Source organism: Ambystoma mexicanum, chromosome 11 (genome assembly GCF_040938575.1).
Source record: "Ambystoma mexicanum isolate Mex_15411 chromosome 11, UKY_AmexF1_1, whole genome shotgun sequence".
Taxonomy (NCBI): domain Eukaryota; kingdom Metazoa; phylum Chordata; class Amphibia; order Caudata; family Ambystomatidae; genus Ambystoma; species Ambystoma mexicanum.
The window spans coordinates 60620139-60642478 of NC_090934.1; the positions used below are offsets into that span (position 1 = coordinate 60620139).

The 22340-nt window shown below is 50.8% G+C and overlaps 1 protein-coding gene across 2 annotated transcripts in view; it reads right to left on the reverse strand.

Moving 5' to 3' along the window:
* The window catches only part of SMAP2 (small ArfGAP2), a 168902-nt gene that overhangs the window by 33463 nt on the left and 113099 nt on the right, over nucleotides 1-22340 (reverse strand). Inside the window, exons 2-6 of one of the 2 annotated variants that reach the window (XM_069622555.1) lie at nucleotides 12868-13001; nucleotides 12472-12557; nucleotides 9501-9579; nucleotides 813-860; nucleotides 520-601 (exon numbers count right to left, since the gene is read on the reverse strand). In XM_069622555.1, the coding sequence (XP_069478656.1) occupies nucleotides 520-601; nucleotides 813-860; nucleotides 9501-9579; nucleotides 12472-12557; nucleotides 12868-13001 (429 nt within the window). Of the gene's footprint in view, nucleotides 1-519; nucleotides 602-773; nucleotides 861-9500; nucleotides 9580-12471; nucleotides 12558-12867; nucleotides 13002-22340 lie in introns of both variants that reach the window. The other variant, XM_069622554.1, reaches the window with a different exon arrangement.

The following is a 22340-nucleotide window of genomic DNA, read 5'->3' on the forward strand; positions in this document are numbered from 1 at the left end:
TTGTCTGTGCCCCCCCTACTTTTGTCTTTGGACCCTTCTGTGCTCCTCCTAAATTTGATTCCTGGCGAAGCCACCGAGTCAGAAGTGTTATGCCCAGATGAGGGTGCCAAGCCATCTGTGCCTACAGACGCATGCTACAGTTCATGGGCGACATCCAAAGTGGGTCAATGTGGTTAGTGCTCTGGGGAGGTGGGCGGCGAAACCTAGCAGTTCAGGCTGGACTTCAATTTTGGGGGTGGAACAAGCCTGATTTGCATATGGTCTTTCCCCTTCTTTAATAGCATGAAAGGCTGAAGGTCTAGATGGCTGGCCAGAGCAATGTCAGGAGTAACTCAAGCCTTCCACCCACCGTCCTTCAGTTTTGTTTTTTACGCCATGAAAGTTTCCACAAGTCGGGGAAATGGAATATCTTTACGTAAACCAGTTACAGCAGAGCTGCTTATTTAATACCAAACCTCCATTCTTGGATCAAAAAATAAATAATTTGCGGACAGGAAGAAAACAGCTAGTGAGACTCACCGAGACCCAGGAGGTCCACGACTGGCTCGGCCGCTCTGGGGGGGCTGGTTTTGGGTGGCAGTGGGTCCTCTTTCTTAGGAGCCTAGGAAACACAAAACACTTTGACTAAACAGGAATGGGAAACTGGTGAAGCACCTTTACCAATGACATGAAGAACTTGGAATGGCGCGTGGCTATATGGGCAGGCAGGTGTGCCGGCTCAGCCACAATCAGGATGAGAAATACTGCATCCGTCCCCTCCACCCCCCAATTACCATTTTCACTTTTTCAAAGACTACAGGTGCCCGCCTTGCCTCCGGTGTTGGCGCTGCACTCTTCTTCTGCGTGTCCGTTGGCTCTTTCTGCGCGGGCATGTGGAAAAAGAAATGGAAGGCAATTAAAACCAATGCGCACAGTTTGCAAGGAGGCATGTTGAAATCCCACCACTCCCACGCCTCCCTCAAGTGAATTAGGTAGTCAACCGCCCCTGCCAGTCCCACTCCGACTACTCCCTCGAGGAAATTAGGTAGTTCTCCGTCCCAACTCCCTCCAACCAGTGGTGGAAATGGAAATAAATTGCTGGGGGATCCCACAAGGGCCAGGGTGGAGGCAGAGTTTGGGGGGCGTGGTGGCCAAGGAGGCAGGATTAAGGAGGCGTAGCTGGCGGTTGACCTCCGATCAAAGGAAATGTCCAAAATAATAGTTTAAACAGCGCAATTTCTTTCATGCTGCTTCTTTTCCAAACTATATATAAAGTCCACTTTAAACCACTTCCATGGCACTGGCGATGAGTTACTTCACTATGCAGGTAATAGTTTTGACCAGTGTTGCTGAGTAAATATTCAACAAAAATGCACAATTTGCATCCCATTATATTAAAAACGAGCTTCCCATTGGGTACTATTTAAACGTCACCATAAGCAACAAAATCTTTTACTTGAACCCCACCCAGCACAGCTCCTGCAGCTCCCCTCTGAAAGCAGTTGGGTGGCTGCATCGTGTGGGATCGTTTTAATAGGGGTATTTATTTAGGCAATGTTTGCCAGATACAGGTATCTGACCGTTACGATCGTCCGTCCTGCTCCCTCCTGCAATCGCCCTGCTTCACTGCACACTCAGCAACACTCCGAAGTAATAACATGGGAGACCAGAGGTAGAAGGGTATTTGCGTATAATGAAAGCACGTATCCAAACCACCTGGGTGGACTGCTTTGCTCCCCCAGGCCGGCAACATCCTTATATACAGTTTAGGTGGCTATTCCATTCCTCAAGAAAATAGAAAACACACATAATTAGATCATGTAACACTAACATTGCCTAAATAAATAAACGGGCCGTGGCAGAGGACTAACTCCTCTAGTGACCTCTTGCAGGAGGTCACCAGAGGAAGTTACAGTTTGCTCACGGGTTTGCTCGCAGAGCAGGGGTTTGAAGCGGCTGACTGGCCGGATCCCAAATTCTGGCTACACATCTGGTGCCGGGATCGCGGATCCGGCCCAATGACCAGCACTGCCACCAACACATTTCTGGTATTTGACGCCGGTTTCATGTATCAAATGTTAGGAAAAACATCAAGGATGGAGCGCAAGAATCTTCATTGCAAGTTTGGGACAGCACAAAAGATTTGAAGCTTTGCGGGTTTTCTGATATTTGCTAAAAAAGGAACAAAAACGCGCAGACAGTGGTGCACATGGAAAATGCAATTTTCTTAAGAGAAATGCCCTAGGCACGGAGTTGGACAGATGGTTACAGAAGGAAGCGGCTGAGGAGTTCTGTTCCGAACAGACTAAGAAAGGTTGTTACGCCAGCAGCATCCAGCAGATGTCAGTGCAGCTCCATACAACACTGCGGTACAGCCCATTTCGGGGCGTCCAGTCCGGCGCAGGGTTGGTTTGGCGCATGTTTCAGCGCGGCAGTACATTCCTGTCCTTGGGCACACATGATAAACGCTTCCACTGCTCATTGGGCAGTTGTGAATGTATGGCTTTTTTATACAGTCACGGCTTATGGGGATAGTGGCAAAGCTCGGAGGCCACCTGGTCTCCCTGCAAAGAAACATGCGTTTGCTGGCCAAAGGTCGCACTGAGGATCTTCGTTACAGTTCGTGTTACCAAGTGTGGGAGGAGTAAATGAAAACTGCGCACACATATTTGCTGTCTTTAATAGCGGAGGATAGGGTGCCCAGATAAACAAAAAATAATAACTACAGGCCAGAGAGCGAAGTAGGACTAAAGTAAACAAATAAAACGGTACTTCCACTTCTATGTCGCTGGTATGTTGCAGGGGTAGTAGGGTGGTTGCTCATAAACACACTCCTCATTAGAGGAGAGAAGCAGGGGAAGGTGGGTGGGGGAAATGAGGGCGTGAAAAGCATCAATGCCCCCATTCAAACGCAGGAAGAGTCGCATCAGCCCGATTTTGCAACTTGCCATTAGTCCTGTTCCTCTGACTGGCTGTTCCCTGGACTGTTGCTCCAGGTCAGGCGCTCTGCCAGCCTTACATTATAGAATATCCATAGGCCGCTGGTTCTTTGAATATATACCCATGTGTCTGGGGACAGAGTTGGCAGAGCAGGACTTAGCAGCTACTCGCCAGAGTGGCTTTTGTACCGGTAGTACTTGGTCCCCCAGAGTAACATGCCGGGGTGCAGCGCCTACATGTTCAGAGTATATGCAGGGCGTCGAGTGGGTTTACATGGAGTACCCCCTGCAGAGGTACTGCAATAGGACTGGATATTGCTCCTCCGATGCTTTTGCTGACGCTTTCTTCCAGTGTCTCCTTTCCCATTCTGTGCTTACGTTTACTATAAAGAGCCTTTGCGCCTATTCTGAGGAGTGGGAGAGAGCCAGAGAGACTACCGGATTGCGCGCCACAGAGCTTGTGTCAGGAGTTGCGATATACAGTCAGCTTTTCTGGCCCTGCCACCCCCTCCTAGGGGTTGGCCCCCTCTAGGGGCCCCAAACCATGTCCATGGGGGCACCGGGCGCCTTAAAAATATAAGCAGATGGTCTACTGCTTATATTTTCTCATAAAAACAGTCAGCTTAAACCTAAAGGCCAACCCCCAGCCCCCCAGTTGGAAGACCACTGGCCTGATGTGTGACCAGGAGCGCCTCCTTGTGGGATGATGCTGGCATCGATATTAGTGTATTCACAGAATAATGTGGGCGAGAGCGAGGGAAGGCTGTTGTGTCTTGGTAGTTGAGGCCTGGTTTTAGGGAGCATAACTATAAGGTAGAGAGCTCCTCATCGAGCGATCAAGGAAATCTAGACCCTGCAACGGTTCATAGTTTTGGGGGTCCCTTGCCTCGCTGGTTGGTTTCCTTTACGTTATCACCGCTTCCTCGGTCATGCTTTGCTCATGGTGCCGCCTGCACCCATTATATTTGGTATTCAAATGGCGCCTCTTTCCAGTGTTAATTGGTCTGTGTTGTGTTTGTGCGCAAGCCCTGCCACCCGTCTGGAAAAATCTGCACAGTGCGTTTGTTAATCATAAACCTCTCCGGTGAAGTAGTCAACACAACACACCACAAACAGGTGGCATTGTGGGGAGGTGGTGAGAACTACTTTTATTTTGACCAGTATGGGAACGACTTGATTTTGCTCAGACGTTTTGCAGGTCTCCTGTCACAACCAGCAATTGTATCCAGTCTTGCTGTATCCATCGTACCCGGTCTCACGTTACCCGCCCTATTTCAGCATGGCCAGTTCAGCGCGGGTCGATTACACAGACACTGCTTCACCGGCCACACCAACCGGCTCCAGCAGCAAACCAGCCGCACCAACACCAGCCGTGGGAGAGCCACAATGTCCTGCTCCGTATCCAAACTCTGCATTTTATGGTACTGGGGAAGTCTCGTGGAAAGGGGGGCGTCTCTGGCAAACAGTGCAGGCAGACCGACACCGAAAACTCTGTGGAAGTTCTAGGGTACATCTTCAGGGATACGGAGGTGGGGGGCGGGGGAGAGGGGGACTATCAAGGGCAGGATACTGGACGTTTGCTGGAAACGTTCAGACGTTTTCTACCGCTTGACAGCACTTAGTTGCCTGCTCGGAATCTGGGAGAAAGAGGGAACAGAGAAAGGAAAAGGAACGGAAAAAAGGAGCGTGAGAGGGAGCGAGAAACTAAACGTCAGCGACTTAGACTGGCACCTCTGCCAACACAGTGCAGACCAAGAGGAGACCTCCGGCCAGATATCCCTTTGACGGACAGGACCTTCAGTGCTTTCCTATGGAAATTAGGACAAACTATACACTCTAAGGGACGTTAACTTACTCAGAAAAACTGAAAGTCCCAATGGGCCGTACGCCGGGAGACGGGTAGGACTGCTCACTTACGAAGGTCTACTTGCGGTAGCATCAGCTGTCCCATTAATGGATGCCACCCAGTGGCTCACCATCGCTCAAAGCCAATCAACTACCAGCTAACCTTGCAACCTCCCCACTAATTAACAGGACATCACCCACACGCTACCTAAATCCTGACATGCTCCATGAACAAGAGCCAATATATCCAAGCACAGGAGCAAAACTTGCCTCTTCAGTGCAGAATGGCAAAGTTTAACCTGTGCAGACTCAACCCAAGGAAGCATGCACCGGCCCCCGACCGTCCACCACGAGACCGTCCGTCTCGGCCTGGCCCCGAGGCATGAATTCAGACTCCCAATAAGCTCCTACATGGAGCATTCTTTTCAGACATAGGCTGTCAGTTCGACCACAGCACCTCACAGTGGATTACATTTGCACTCCAATATCCAATTTTGAGATTCCCTTAACTTTTTTTCGGTCTTTTAATGTTCATTAGGACACTCTTTGGAATAACCCGACTCTAGCTCCCAGAGACCCAGCCCACACCTCACAGGCGCACCTATGCTCTTCATAATAAAGGATGACTGATCAATGGAGCAGGCCAAGGACATCTGCAAAGGGAACCGGAACCTGGACATATAGGTCTGTAAGCATTTTGCTGAATGTACTAGAATCATTCTTGAAAGGCCACAGTGCATGCATTGAAAGGCCACAGTGCATGCATGGGTTTGAAGCAGCTCCAGCGTTGACAACAATACCCCCCCCCGCCCCCCCCCACCCTCCAATACTATTTGACATGTTAAGAGGCGTGAGGGAGCCGCATATAGTGGCCAGAGGTGTGAAAGGCGGGGCACCGCTTTCAGGCAGGCTGGAAGAAGGATCACGTGGCTCGTCGATCTCACAGGAAGCTACAAAGAGAAGTCATAGGCCCTTCTGCGGAAATGAATGCATATTCATATTCATATTTAGCATCGGGCACCCGGCAAAGGAATTAAAAAGGCACATAGACCACAGCTTCCTCACTGCCCCAGACATCTTCTCCAGTGCATCCAAACCACCCACAGTCCTGCACCAAACATCCTCCCCAGTGCATCCAAACAACCCACAGTCCTGCACCAAACATCCTCCCCAGTGCATCCAAACAACCCACAGCTTCCTCACTGCACCAAACACCCTCCCCAGTGCATCCAAACAACCCACAGCTTCCTCTCTGCACCAAACACCCTCCCCAGTGCATCCAAACAACCCACAGCTTCCTCTCTGCACCAAACACCCTCCCCAGTGCATCCAAACAACCTACAGTCCTGCACCAATCACCCCCCCCCAGTGCACCCAAGCACAACCCAGCTTCCTGCACCAAACACCCTCCCCAGTGCATCCAAACAACCCACAGCTTACAGCTTCCTCTCTGCACCAAACACCCTCCCCAGTGCATCCAAACAACCTACAGTCCTGCACCAAACACCCCCCCCCCCAGTGCACCCAAGCACAACCCAGCTTCCTGCACCAAACACCCTCTCCAGTGCATCCAAACAACCCACAGCTTCCTCTCTGCACCAAACACCCTCCCCGGTGCATCCAAACAACCTACAGTCCTGCACCAATCACCCCCCCCAGTGCACCCAAGCACAACCCAGCTTCCTGCACCAAACACCCTCCCCAGTGCATCCAAACAACCCACAGCTTACAGCTTGCTCTCTGCACCAAACACCCTCCCCAGTGCATCCAAACAACCTACAGTCCTGCACCAATCACCCCCCCCAGTGCACCCAAGCACAACCCAGCTTCCTGCACCAAACACCCTCCCCAGTGCATCCAAACAACCCACAGCTTACAGCTTGCTCTCTGCACCAAACACCCTCCCCAGTGCATCCAAACAACCTACAGTCCTGCACCAATCACCCCCCCCCCAGTGCACCCAAGCACAACCCGGCTTCCTGCACCAACCACCCTCCCCAGTGCATCCAAACAACCCAGCTTCCTGCACCAAACACCCTCCCCAGTGCATCCAAACAACCCACAGCTTCCTCTCTGCACCAACCACCCCCCCCAGTGCATCCAAACAACCCACAGCTTCCTCTCTGCACCAACCACCCTCCCCAGTACATCCAAACAACCCACAGCTTCCTCTCTGCACCAACCACCCTCCCCAGTACAACCAAACAACCCACAGCTTCCTCTCTGCACCAACCACCCTCCCCAGTGCATCCAAACAACCCACAGCTTCCTCTCTGCACCAACCACCCTCCCCAGTGCATCCAAACAACCCACAGCTTCCTCTCTGCACCAACCACCCTCCCCAGTGCATCCAAACAACCCACAGCTTCCCCTCTGCACCAAACATCCTCCCCAGTGCATCCAAACAACCCACAACTTCCCCTCTGCGCCAAACACCCTCCCCAGTGCATCCAAACAACCCACAGCTTCCTCTCTGCACCGAACATCCTCCCCAGTGCATCCAAACAACCCACAGCTTCCTCTCTGCACCAACCACCCTCCCCAGTGCATCCAAACACAAGCTTAATTACACAAAATATTGGTATATAGTATGTAAAGCAGGGGCTGGGATTGCGGAGGCAAAACAGCTACCGAGCAGCGACCACGTGGGCCTTTGGAAGAGACTTCCTGCAACAGTCCTTGTGGCATTTGCCACCAGTATGTCCAATAAGATCTTATAAAATACACGCGCACACACGCAGTGTCGATTGATGTTAAGAAAGGCATTTTGTGCTCGCCATAGGATTCCTGGACAAGTTCGCCACACCTTCTTGAGCTCATTTTCCAAGCGAGGTCACTTTCTCCCCAGAACTGCCCAAGTCTGAAAAACGGAAAAGGCGAGGGGTCTTTGTGAAGCAGCCCAAGTGTAGTCACCCCGAAATTAAGAATATTATCATTTCACATCAGAGTGTTTCTCAAAGCGACTAGCATGGACCTCAGAGTCGCAGAGAATGAGTCGCCCCAATAAAGGTACAGGTATACTCGCACACATCCAATGAGAAGACACGATAGTTCATTTATAATGCGCTTATTGCCAGAGGTTTCTAAGGGCAGACCGGGGATCGAACCTGTGCTACTCCATGTCGTCACGATGCCCCTGAGCTATCCTCCCGAGACGCCTCTGCACCCCCATTTTAAAAGATGGTCTTTGCTGAGTCTATGAACTTGCCTGGCCAGTTCAGTGTCAGAAAATAAAGCAGCAGCGATGTCCCGGAACGTTCTTGGCATTCCAAGGTCAACATCCACTCGTAGGCGACCCCCAAATACCACAGTTACGTGCTAGTAAAGCAGCAGCGCAGAGGCCTCAACATTCCGCAAACATCTCGACTCGAGCAGCAGAAAAACCAAGGCGGAGGCACGTGGAGCAAAAAGGGGGCGAGACGATGGGGGCGAAGGGCGAGACGAGGGAGGGTCTGGATGTAGAGGAGTGGGAAAGAAAGTTAGGAAACATGAGCGAGCGCGTAAAAACGAGAGTGACCGATGCAACTACAACTAGGTGGAAGATGAAGGGGGGAGTGAAGGACAGCAGGGTGGTTTCCGCGAGGACAATATTAGAAGGAAACGGGCTCCTGGAGCGCCAGGAAGATGATGCAGGAGGCACATGGAGAGAAAAGTGTGCGGTCATCATAGGAAGCCCAAGTACAGAGCAGGCCTTCTCCCACGCCCCGGGCAGAGACCCGGGAGGGGCAAGTCGTCTTCTTGCACCCCTATTGTCCCTGTGGCTTTCAGCACGCAAGGCCCGGTCGTTGCTTGCCACAATCCATGAATCGATAACCATGTCGCTGCCGCCTCTTTTAGAGCACAACTACTAGTAGCGCAATGGTGTAAGCCAAGCTCCAGCCATGTGCCAAAACCATATGTCCTCACCAAGTGGCTCTAAAGTGCCACCAATGGCCAAAACTACGAAGCCGGAGGACAGTCTTTGCCTCCTCAATACTAGCCCCTACTTTAAATACTATATACAAACATTTTGCGTCAGTACGTGGAGGTAAAGCTCAGCCTAGAAAGTGCTGCAGAAGGCAGTGACGGAGGATGGCGGTGTGCAAAGGGGCTGCTCAGCTGCAGAGGGTTGCGTTTGGATGCACGGGGAGGAAGTAGGTGCAGAGCGGGAGGCATTCTTTTGGGAGTATGGGGTAATAATCAGGGGGGTTATAGACCTTATGATTGGGTGTAGCGGCTCAGCAACAGAGGGTTGAGTTTGGATGCACTAGAGAGGAAGTAGGTGCAGAGCGGGAGGTATTGTTTTGGGAGCATGGGGGAGTAATCAGGGGGGGGTGGGGTAGACCTTATGATTGGGTGTAGCGGCTCAGCAGCAGAGGGTTGCGTTTGGATGCACTGGCGAGGAAGTAGGTGCAGAGCGGGAGGCATTCTTTTGGGAGTATGGGGTAATAATCAGGGGGGTTATAGACCTTATGATTGGGTGTAGTGGCTCAGCAACAGAGGGTTGAGTTTGGATGCACTAGAGAGGAAGTAGGTGCAGAGCGGGAGGTATTGTTTTGGGAGCATGGGGGAGTAATCAGGGGGGGGTGGGGTAGACCTTATGATTGGGTGTAGCGGCTCAGCAGCAGAGGGTTGCGTTTGGATGCACTGGCGAGGAAGTAGGTGGCGGACACGTTTGGTGCAGAGCGTGGGGTATTAATACGGGGGGGGAGGGGGAATAGATCTTATGATTGGGTGTAGAGGTGGGGAGAGACTCACCCGATAAGCGCTCAAGTCCACACTCCGATCCATATATTTCTTCTTCTCGTACTTCTCCCGGATGAAGGCTTCTACTGATCTGCAGGTGTGTGATTAAGGATGAAGCAAACATGCAGTGAAGAAGCGATCATTAGTTCTGAGGCCCACTGATGAGCAGGAGCCCAGCAAGAAAGACCATCCCAGCCAGAGATTCTCAGCGGAGTCGGAAACACGCCCCCATTGGCCAATGTCCGCCCTGCTAGCCAGGAGCAGTCAAACCAATTCTTTTACTGCCAACACTTTGCACCATGAAAGACCCCAGTTTCATTTAAAGGCACATCGATAGTGTGCACATTACATTAACCTGTCATTTAGGACAACTGTATTTTGTGGCGTAAATGATCAGGGAACTGTATGCTTTTTGGAGATATTTTATGCATCAATACACTGGTCCATGCGCACACCAGCATCGGGAGCTCTTTGATGGGACGTGCTGGTCATAGTGAGCACAGGTTTGAGCATTTAGGACCAGGCGTATGGATCGCTACCTGCACTTTACTTCATTAATTAGCCAACAGTCACAAGGCTTGCGAGCCGGCATGGACCAACACGTTTGACACCAGTTGTCTGTCTTGGGTTTTAGTGCATGTAACTGGCCACCAGTGTGGACTTCTGCAACATGCAGAGCCACGTGCTTAATGGGCGCTGCCCTCATATGTTGCAGCAACATTCTCTTCAGTTTACAAGTGGAGTGGCCCACAGATCATGCATGTGAAGACATCCTGCTAATGTTGCATCACAGGGGACCGTTTCGTCATAGGTCAGCCACGTTTCCCAGTGATCTTTTTAGAAAGCTTGGCATCTGCGGGTGTGAAGAAAGCTATTGCCCCACTGTAGTCTAAGTCTATTCATTTCCCAGACCCGTTTGGCTGCTTTGCTCATCATCCTTAGACAGACGACTGTGGAAAGACTCGTCTTTCTTGGTTGTCATGAGGTCACAGTTTTTGGCCCCCACTCTCTAAGGCATTCTGAATGACTTTTCTGGGCTGCCCCGCCAACCCCCCCTTTATTTTTGCATCTGCTCAGCCGTGCTCTTGGCTTACTTTTTGCAAATTCCCAGAAGAGGCGCCCCAATTGAGAATCTTAGAAGGGGCTGCAAGATGGATCTAGGACTGAGCTTGTGGGCTACTGGTACAGCCCACTCGGTTGTCATTCATTGTGGACAACCATCTCGGGTCCCGGAACACAACTAGCACCATGCTAGGTTTCCCTCTGGCAAGCTTGGTCCTTTTCTAGCTAGGAGCAGGGAAGCCAAAGACCAAATACTGGGCGTGAAGTCCGGATCTATTGAAGTAACTGCACGCAGCTAAACCCCATGAGGACGGCAGAGGCACCTCCGCGGTGTGATGTTGCGGAGAATGCAATCATTCTGAAGAATGTTCTATGTAAAACTACAGAATAATGCCTAAAATAAACAAACAAAAAAGCAAGGAAGCATATAGGCAGGAATGGGCAACCCTCCCATTGAAAACAATGGAATATACCATTAAGCATCACGTTGGCGGGTGGGCTGGTCAGTCATTCACACCGACACCCAACACAGGGTTTAAGGTCATTCACACCCCTGGGATTGCTACATGGTCGCTGTTACATGAAACAAATGGTAGCCCTGGAAACAGAAAAGGACTGGCCTCATTCCAACATTGCCGTTATCCTGGCAGTAGAGCCGACAGGATACCTGCAAATGTTACCGTTTCCGGCAACCGGTCCGGCGGCATTGCTGCCAGATTATGGGTGACAGAGGGACGGCGTTACTCCCCATTCATGGATTCCTAGGGGGGGATTTTCCGTAATTACTGGCAATGCCGATAAGGACATTTTTGCTGGTAGGACGCCAGCTTTTATCTGGAGGTAACTGATGCCCCACCGGCAAACCCATAGTTGGCCGGTCCGGTAAAGTGCCGGTATCCATGAATACCATTGTAACTTTACTCTATGGTGTGTGGTGAAGTGACCACAGCAAGGGTGGTGGTGGGCAGCAAGTGGTATGGTCAGGAGGCAGTGGACTATGTTCAACAAGTGGAAACTAGGGGCAGGTGGGACCCAGGAGGCAGGACAAGGGACTGAGCAGGAAGAATAGGGCTGGCAGGGGACATACACCGACAAGCCACCGTTCAATGTGGGCAGTTACCGGCATATCATGTCTGTGTCCCAGGACACCACACTGGTTGCTGCCTTTCACCAGGTGCCAACAAAAAGAACATTCAGTGTAAAGAAAATTAAATTAATTGATCAACTTTGTCAAAGTAAGAAACGGGTATCCCTTACATGGATTGGAATTTAGGGAGTGGCGCAGGTATCGGGGCCGGGTCACAGCATCAGTTCAATAGCCGCCCTTGTGGAAGGCCATGACATGGAACCAGGAAGAGGCAAGCCCATGTATCCAGAGTTTACCGACTAGTCCTCGCCATAGGGACTGTGCCTCACTTTGAACTAGACATGCAACCTTCAAGCTCCCCCCCACCCCCCTCTGACAACTCGCTGCCCACAATCAGCACGACCCCTAGCTTGCTCTCATTTTAATAGGATGAAATGAACTCCTGCCTACTTTTTTCATGGAATCAACCAAGCTGAGAGTTTAGTAAATCGTGAATGCAGAGCCACAGCATTGTCTGGGTCGGCTGCACAGCTCGGGAAGCACGCATGCGTCGCCCTCCAAGGGCACTAGCACCATATTTGCTAAGTGGCCCCATGCCCATATAACAGGCCATACCGCTTTGTATTGTGGCAGTGGCAGGTGTCATTGCGCGTTGCATGTCCAAGCGGATGGCTGTAAGCCCCAGAACGCAAAGGGCGGTCTGCTAGCGAGGCAGCACTGGCTCACATAGGAGCTACACGGCCTGGACCGCTCTATCGTTCTGTTACGCTGTGCAAGCGGGCCAGACATGCCATGCCGGCAGAGGCTCGCGTCAGAGGGTCTGTGAAAGGATTCGGGTCCGCCTGCGGCCGTCGGAAGCTGTCCGGGAGGTGGGCTTCATAGAGGCGATTGGCTTTCTTGTTCCCCATCTCCTGCATGCACTATGGAAGAGAAGCATGGTTACCAACACAAGACTGGTTCATCACATGGACCTACCAAGACCCCGCCACCTCGTTCCCCCATCAAAACAGAGGTGGTTATGTTCAGTCTCTCTTTTTAACAATATGCAGGACATTTCGGTTTTAGAGGAAGGGGGCCACTGGGCCATAAAAGCTTTTGGCCGACTCCCTGCCCGCCCGCCCGCCCCACTCTTGGGTAGCATTAGAAGCCAGGCCTTTGGATTGCACGGCTGAGAACTGGGCCTGCACCCGCTTGATTGCATTCAGAGCTCGGGGAACTGCTTGCCAATACCTGGATCTGTTCCTGTGTCCACTGGTCGAGGTTCACAGACTTCACCCGGGAAATGTGGACCCCCAGGTTTCGGTGGATCCCAGCACACCGGATGCAGACAAAGACCCCAATGTTCCATGATGCCCATCGCGGCCCTGCAGAGAGAAGGGTAGGAGCAGTCAGCACATGTGGCAGGCAAATGGCAGAAGAACACGCAATAGGCACCAGTACTGTGTCCCTGAGACTGCAGCCCCCCCAGTAAGCCAGAGGAGCAAAGCAACGACCACAACAAATCTACAGGTGGTCAGTTCCAAAATCAGAGATGTAGAAATGGTCCCAACGAGCCCTCCCGCATACAATCAGGACACAGGTTCAGATGGACACAGTGGCCCTGGCACTATCTCGAGTGGTTGAAAGAAACCTGCCACCACTGCACCAATACCAGAAGTGTCCTCGATCCCACTGCCTGCCTCGGCCCATCCAAATATGACATTTCAAATGCGGACAACTACTGCACTACTTTCTTGTAAAAATTACTAATGTAATTGAATCTCGTAATAAAAAAATTAAATATACATTTAAAAAAAATGCGGACAATGCCAAGTCTGCAAATACTCCGAAAATGCTAAAAGCACAATTCAAACGCCAAATGGAACACGAGCAGTGATAAAACAACTCAAACTGCAACAGCACGTATGTGATTTATGGTATAAAATGTGCATACAATCGCCATTACCGGATCGGAGAACATATCAGAGCCATTACTAAACGAGATTTAAGATCACCTCTCGCTACAACAGTTTGGAACAGCTCTCTCAACTCAATTTTTTGTTGGGATTGAAAAAGGTATCCCCACCACCAAGGGGAGGTAGCCTATAAGATCTATTGAGAAGGCGTGAGGATGACTGGATCTGTACTATGCACACGCGCCACTCCGGGTGAGCACAGACCAGGAGCTATACCATTATCGTTGCACAAGGACCCCACCGTCTTAGTAGACACTTTCAACAGCACTCTGCTCAAAGCCATTGAGACCATAGCCCCGCTAAAAATTCGCAAAGCTAAACAGTCCCACTTGAACTCTTGCTTCACCCCGAAGCTTAACGATCTACGCAAAGAAAAGCATAAGGCTGAAGCACTTTAGAAAAGTCATCCCAGCGAGACTAATAAAGCCTTCCTCCTGATCACCTCACTTAACTATAAGGAAGCCATCCTTCAAGTTAAGAAAGACGTACAATCTACGAATATCCCAAGCAGAATCTAACACAAGAGAACTCTTAATTCTCCAAGAACTAGAATCCTCATCACCTGCCCCCTACTCATGCACTAAAGATAGTACTTGGTGCAACAATATTTAAAATGCGCTTCCCAACAAAATAACCACCCTGCAACGTAAAATTAATGATAAACAAAACTCTCTCCACACGCCCCTCCTAAGCAAAACCTTGCCACCTAAAACTACCACACTAGACTCACCCTTACCTTTTATCTTCTCGCCGCTCACCACCCTTGAGGTTGAAAGAATCATCTACAACTTAAAACCTTCTAACTGCCAAGGGGACGCCTGTCCAGCTCCTATCATTTAGGAATCGGCCCACGACCTTGCGCCCTTCATTACATGAAGGGCGCACGTGCGAGAACCTCGTTTAGGAGGGGTTGGTTATTGACAGGGGAGTCGGTAACCGGGGCTTCGTTTTCTACCGGGGAATCTAGTCTGTAGGTTTCAGGGTCTTCCTCTTCCTCTTCTTGGTCCTCATCATCCCCATAGTAGCCCATCCCGGTTTGCTCTTCTACCATGCCAAATTCCTGGTCCTCACCAAAGGAAGCCTCTCCTTGATACAGTAAGTATGGTCTGGAGTATGGTTGTACCTCAAAGGGGTTTGTAGACCTCATCGGTGTTTCAAACCGGGGCTTCTTACTCGGGGGGGATAGGATCATTAGAGCCTGAGGGTGTCGCCCCTTGTGGATCATACGAAAGGAAATCTTCTGGATTTTTATCGTAAAAATCAGCCAAAGAAGACATCCTTGACATGACCCTATCTATGTTTTCACTCGACCATTTTTTGGAACTGGGAATGACTCTCTCAGCAAGTCTCGGGGATTTATCTTGAGTAGATTTGCTGGTTTTAGACATATCAGCAGACCTGGTTTTGTCTGTCTGTTTAGGGGGAGTGGTGTGTTTCACAGGTGTGGAAGAGTGCAAAGGCTGCTTCTTCTGCTGTTTTCCCCCCTCCCCGTGAGTGGAAACATGTTTTCCCTGTCCTTTTGTGGCTCTAGAGGTTTTCGACGCCTGGCGTCGAGGATCGGGGGTAGGGTCCCTGTCCTTCGAGCGTGGGGCCTCGCTGATTTTAACTGCGGGCTCCGACTCCTTGAGCGCGGCCTGGGGGTGGAAGTCGTCTTCGTCCTCCGACGATCGAACTTCTGTTAGTCTAGGGAGCGAGGCACTCTTGGCAAGAGTGGATGATTGCCTGGAGTCATGCGGCGATCTCTATCGAAAACGCCCAGAGGACACCGAATCGGACCGTTCTGTTTGTGCCTCTTTCCGAGAACTCGACGTCGAGTCTCGGTTGGACTTCGTGTGTTTAGTGTGTTGTAACGCTCACCTGATTCTCGCATAGGCGCCGGTCTTGACTGGGTGAATGCCGTGTCTTCAAAGGTGATGTGTAACACGGTTGGTTCTTCGGGCTGGACCTCTGTGCACTGTGTGTCTGACTCGGAGAGTAAGATGTCTGCAGATAGAAAATATGGGATTAATGAACTGGGGTTATTGGGTGCCTCTCTCCTCTTCCCTTTCTCTTCTCCTGTAGGACCCCAAAGGTTAACGATCTCACCTTAGGTTGGTGAACGCCGAGCTCTCCATCTGCCTCGGGGGCAGGGTGCCGTAACCAGTTTCTTCACTGGATAAGGGTGCAGGCCTCTTGACCTCAGGGGACTGCTGTCCGTCGTTTACTGCACGAACGGTAAGTTCTGGGCACTTCAAATGTCTTAAAAGTCTTTAAGTGCGTAAGGCGTGGCTGCTGTGGAGCGGTGCCGAGGAGCACGTGAGTATGGCTTTTGACTTATGTTAAGTTCTTTTGTAATGATACCTCTTGTTTTGCAGGGTTCCGGCGATGGCGGATGGCGGGCTGAAGAGAGTTGAGGATCGAACCCGCGTGAGGAATAGAAGCGCTTGGAAGCACGTAAGTGAGCGCTTGTTGCCTGCTTCACGATGCGCACTGTCTCTTTTATCTTGCAGGTACAAGTTCGGAGCTTTAGAGAAGCTGAAGGGTGCTGGGATACCCGCTGGTTTCGGTGTGGGAAGGAGTGATGGCACGTGAGTAGTAAAGTTGCCCAATGTCTCTAAACGCACCTTCTTTTGTCTTTCAGATGCGGGATGCAGCGCTGAAGGCCTCCAGAGCATGCGAAGAGCCGGTAAGCTTTTGTCTTTCAGATGCCGGAATGTAGTGCGAAGACCTCCGGAGCGTGCGAAGAGTCGGTAAGCCTTTGTCTTTCAGAATCCGGAGTGCAGCGCGAGGCGTTGGTGACAGCCGATGGACCAGGTAAGAGATGCGCTGCCACTGAAGACCGTAGTGCTAACCTGTTCTTTCTTTGTCTTTATAGGTGCTGCTGAAGACTGGATTCCAGGATGGTAAGCCTTTGTTCCCTTAGGCACTGGATCAGAAGACACGATGAGCGTTCTGCTGCAGAGAATGCAGAATAACGCAAAGCAAGATTCATCCATCGGGTGTGGTTTAAATAGCCTCCTGTAGTGCTTAAGTGTCTCCTTCCACAGCCTCGCCTAGGTAAGAAAAGAGTTCCTGCTTTCCAGAAGAGTTCCAGTGTTCTGAACCTAGGGAGTGGCTCCTGCCCCACCCAACAGGAAAAGTAGTCCCAAACAGAAGAGGATCAGGGGCTCAACTGGCAGGTAAGTAAGCAGCATGGTCTGCTGCAGGTAAGTCCACCCAAGCATTATGAGCCCGGCGCTTCCAGCGCTGGGACTGGGCATATTTATGAGCCTGGTGCCACTGGCGCCAGGACAGGGTCCAAAAGGTCCCAATTTGGACTGGCCGGCATCCGGAACCGGGGTTATGGGTCTGCTTCCAAGGGAGTTGGGTAAGTCCTGACCCTTTGGAAGCAGAGATCATGACGTGTGTGGTGTGTGAAGCGCTTGTGTCGCCGGGGGTCTTCCCCATAGGCGCCCTGTCGGACGACCTTCCGAGGTCGGGGACTTGCGCTCAGCTGTCTTTCGACGGCGTAATGCCCTCGCCGTCCGAAAGTACGGCGTTGCTGCCGTCGCTGAAGGTGCCCTCCGCTGCCATGGACGCCTGCCTGGCGTGGTGGGCCCAACGCTTCGAACGGTCCTTAAGTGTCACGCTCTGCAGTTCGCTTCGGGGTGGTCCCTCGGCAAGCAGAGATTGCACGTGGCGTGCCTGTCGACCCAAGGGTATTTGCGATTGCACTTGGGGCAGAATTGAAAAGGGGTACCCTCCATACGCACCTTGAGGCAGCGGGCTGTTAAGTGTAGGAAATGTATAAGGTGTACCTATATACCAAGAGTGTAGAGTATGTACAACCCCCCACTCTCCCTACTTGCAGGGCCGAGGCCAGAGGCCTTCCGAGGCCCAAATCCGTAGTGCAGCAGCCGACGATCGATTTCATCTCCAGCCGGCGTCAAGTGTCGAAGTTAGACGTTGGGATGGGGAAGGATGTAAATAAATTAATATTTTAGTAAAATTATGGCTAAGGCCAGGGGACTCCGCAAAATGCTTCCGACCAGTATGGCGGAAAAAAACAATCTGAGGATCCTAGACGCGTGAGGGATCTTGGGTACAGTGAACGTCACACTAGGGATAGTATTACTGGCACGCCCTGTGTCCTGTGTCGACGCCCATTTTCGAGTTTCGAAAAACAAACTAATACTCCGCAGCTTCCACTAGATGTCGGCCTATGCACAGCATGTGATCTAAGCAGATTCCACAAGCCTTAGATTATATATATCTCAACAAAAACTCAAAAACTATATTCTTGATTGATCTTGGTTTCTATTAGGACAAATGCTTACTTTCTGTGAAAGCAGAAGAGAATGATTGATATAATCGAAAGAAAGCAACTGTTGCTCAAAGCATCTAAAATTACACCTCCTGAAGAACCTCTAGATCGGGGGGCACAAAAATCAGATTTAATGATGCAACCAATGATCAATGTTGGATGATGCAACGATGATTAATATTGGGAAGCACACAACAAGGTTGAATGCTTCAAAGTGAACTTAAGTTAATTCAAGCCAGTCTACATTTATTCTAGGACAAGGCAGGAGGCTCGCATTCTGCTATACTTTCTTTATTACTGCCATATCGGCATTTCAACAAAACTAAAAGTGTAACATTTGCGCTTTTTCTCTCTGTGGTTATGAAAAAATCCCAAATCTGAGCGGTTTAAAGTTTCTAAAAGCCATGTATCCTCTTAGACTACAACCCCCATGATCCTCTGGGGTGTGGTAGTCTTGACCTCTCCTCTTCCACCTATCCGTGTCCAGTCCACAGTATAAGAACCCTTTAGACTAGGTCCCTTCCCCTTTCTTGTTGCTGCCTTCCATGAGATAAGTACCGTTTAGTCATGAAATTTAGCACAATCTTGTGTACATAGTTCAACATAAAGAGCGCTAATATATAACTGTGCGTACTAGATTAGCATGTTAATGGCTACTTGTAGAAAATAATGAATATGATGAGGTAATTAACTCAGTTGCAACATTAGTTGGGCGAGCGGCCGCATAGGAAGCAGATTGTTCGGCGTTAATGCCAATGTGTTGCGCGAGGCGAGTAAACCTTTTCATTTCTGATTAAGTGGGAGGAGCAGGGGCTGGAGCCTCGAGCAAACGTGCTCGCCTCAGGCAGCCGGCCCTGCTCCTCGTGTAACCGCGCTGCAGAACACGGCGCGGAGTAGGACCCAGGGGAGCGGGAGGCATTAGCCTTCCCGTCGTCCCCTGGGACACACTAACGCTCACGCACATTAACAGTGGGATCGCAGAGCGGAGAGTGACGGATGCCTCCAGTTTCATTCTGAATGAAAATTTTTTTTAAAAAAAAATACAATTAAAAAAAACAAAAACAAAAAACAAAAAAAACAAAAAAAAAAAAAAATCGAAAAAAAGCTTTGCTATTAGAAGGGGAAACATGATTACCCATTCCTGTGAAGAAGAGCCTTGATCAAACCCTGCAGATACATTATACAGGCTTCCTCACCCCTTAGTGCCGACAGGCCAGAGGTGGGCACTTCCAACATAATAAGGATGGCCCAATACACGAGCCTTGTGGAAACTCTTTCAACATCTCCTGAGTGGAGCGCAGAGGAGTGGGGAGAAGATCCCTCTCAATTGGAGCCTGACTTGTCTCAGCTTTAAAAAAGTGCTAGAAGACTCGCTCACGCAGGCAGTCACACTAGGAGTACAGCCTATTACTCAGAGGCTGGAGGTTTTGGCGGCAATTATGGCAAAGCAACAAGAGCAGTTAGCTGCCAGAAAAAGACGGGTAGAGAGCCCTGGAGAGGGGCCCGTCAGCCAGACACCCTGCCAAGGGGAGTAAGGCAGCTCGGAAGAGCAGGCACTCTTTGACCCCCCCCCCCCCCCAGCACAAGTGGAAGGGAGAATACTGCTCCCCAAGATCTAAGCGACACTGTCGCTAGGCTAAAGAGAGCATTCCTGGACAAGAAAAAAAGATTGCCAGGACAGACCCCCCTGCACCAGGGGTGAAGAATTCAGGGGATCAAGACGAAGGCTACGTGCCCAATGATGAGAGGGCAGGGGGGGGGGGGGGGGTGAACAGCGACACTTCCCGACGCATCCAGGAAGACGTCGACCCTCAGGATGTGGACAACACCACTGATATGTTTGACCCAGAGGCCATTAGGCACCCAAAGTCGTCTGAGTGGATGCCATCCCCCAGGGTAGCGGCGTACTTGTCTCAGCACATAAGAAAGCCACTGGACAGAGAAGTGCCATCGCGCAGGAAGTTGGAATGCCCAAGACTAGATTTGCCGGGGAAGTTGGTAGAGACACCCGATCTCGACCCCAAGATGGTCACATTCGTGACAAAATCCTCACGAGACATTAGGAAGGGAGTGGACCACGCCTGGAGGGGATGCCAGGACAAGTTTCTGGACATAGCAGGTCAATTAGTCAAAATAATGGACCTGGCAGAGAAAGCAAAGGACACCGGTACCCCGGTGGACCCCCTTGCTCTGGGGAACTGGGCTCAGAGCAGTATGCCTCCTGGGCAACGTGAACTGCACGCTCTCTTCAGAGAGAAAAGGCTTCTTGTTAAAAATTGATGGAAAGTTAAGCGATCTAGCCTCTTACAAGGCAGGAGAGTGCGCCAAAGGCCTGTTCGGCGAGGCGCTCGGAAAAGACATGTCTTAGTTCGTGGGCATATACTCGGCACTAGAGAAGGCCCAGAGCTTAATTAAAAAAAAGATCTTTCCAGGTCATGTTTTTTTCTGGGAACAGGCGACACAGGGGTCGCACGTACGGTTGATTCAACTACCACCGCAGACCCCCAGGGACCGCGCGCCCAATATTGGGAAGGCAAACAGGATACCTTCTTCCCAACCAGGTCCAGGTTTCCCAGAGGTCGTAGAGGGAGAGGATCATACCATCAACCCAATGCTAAAGTAGGACGTAGAACCCTCCAATTTTTAAGAGAATGGCGAGCTTTGTCGCGCGATGCATGGGTGCTGCAGGCAGTGGTAGGGCTGCGATTAGAATTTGTAGGGAAGCCCGTCCAAGACAGAACCTCGCCCTATACGCATGGCTGGTGAGGAGACCGCGTTATTGCACAGCGAGCTCCTCAATCTGGTAAACGAACGCAGTAGAGCAGGATGTCCAAAGAGGACTAGGTTTCCACAGCAACATGTTCCTCGTTCACAGGGGAGACAAGGTACGACCAGTCAAACTTGAAGTCTCAACACGTGGTTAGTGTACAATAATTTCAAGATGGAGGGCATCCATCTACTTCGTGACCTACGCACGGGAGACTGGTTGGCGCATCTAGACCTCAAAAGACGCTTACCTCACGATTCCGATTGCACAGGAATTTCGGAGGTTTCTACGCTTTCACTGGAACGGGGAGACATGGCAATTCACATGTCTGCCATTTCGGCCTAGCCTCTGCTCCTTGGGCTTTCACCAAAGTGACGAAGCCAGTGGCAGCCGCCATAAGAGAAAGGGGGATACGCATCATATCTAGACGAAATCCTCATGCTAGGCCCAGACAAGAAGACACTCACTGAGAACGTCCCAACTAGCGCCAGTTCAGAAGCTGGAATTTCTAGGGTTTTCAGTCGATACGGTCAGAGCAACGCTCAAGCTCCAACAGCAGAAGGTGAGAGCAATAAAGGAGCTCAGAGCAGTAATGGCGAAAGGAGTTCTTTCGCTTCAGAGTCTGGCCAGAGTAGTGGGTCTGCTAGCAGCCTCGATTCAGGCGATATTTCCTGGACCTCTCCACTACCGAGTCCTCCAGCGCCTCAAAATCAGACACCTGCAAGGAGGTGTAGGGTACCATTAACTCATGACCTTAGATCACGAAGCAGTCACAGAACTGCACTGGTGGCTTCAAAATAAGGAGGCTTGGAAAGGCCAAGTCATTTTTGGGGACGCCCCAGACTTGGTCATAGAGTCAGACGCAAGCAGGTCAGGTTGGGGAGCCAGATGCGAGCACATAGAAACAGGAGGGAAATCGTCAGATCAAGAATTGCGACTGCACATCAACTGTCTAGAACTTCTGTCAGGTTCCTTTGCAGTGCACGCCTTCAGGAAAGACAAGATGAAATGCTGTGTACTGCTCAAAATGGACAATACCTCCGCAGTACGGTATATAAACAAGCTAGGGGGAACGAAATCCAAATTACTAGTGGATTTGGGAAAAGATTTCTGGCATTATTGCCTTCAGAATCAGATTGCAGTAACAGCATAATATCTACCGGGGGCCCTCAACGAGGTAGCAGACTGGAACGTGCGGTACCTTGTTGATTCCAGCGATTGGAAGCTACACCCGCGAGTTTTCAAGAAATTGCCAAGAGCGCTGGGACTCAGTGCACATAGATCTATTTGGGTCCAGACTGAACGCTCAGACACAGAAGTACTTCAGCTGGAGAACAGACCCGGGTGCAGCTGGTACGGACACATTCCTGCATTCATGGGGCGGGAAGCTCCTGTATGCCTTCCCACCATTTATTATGATCACGAGAGCGCTATCAAAGGCTCGTAGGGATCGTGTCGAGCTCACGATGGTGCTACCCCTATGGAAATCACAACCCTGGTTTCCAGTAGCGATGGAACCTTCTACGGATTTTCCGAGGATAGTTCCTCAGCAGCCAGACATTCTGCTGGGACCAACCGGTCAGATACACCGGCTGATAACAGGCACGTTGCAGTTCATGGCCTGCAGGATTTCAGGAGAAAGTGGGAGTTGCCAGGTATTCCACGACTCGCTGCAGACTGCATCAAGGACTCCTGGGCA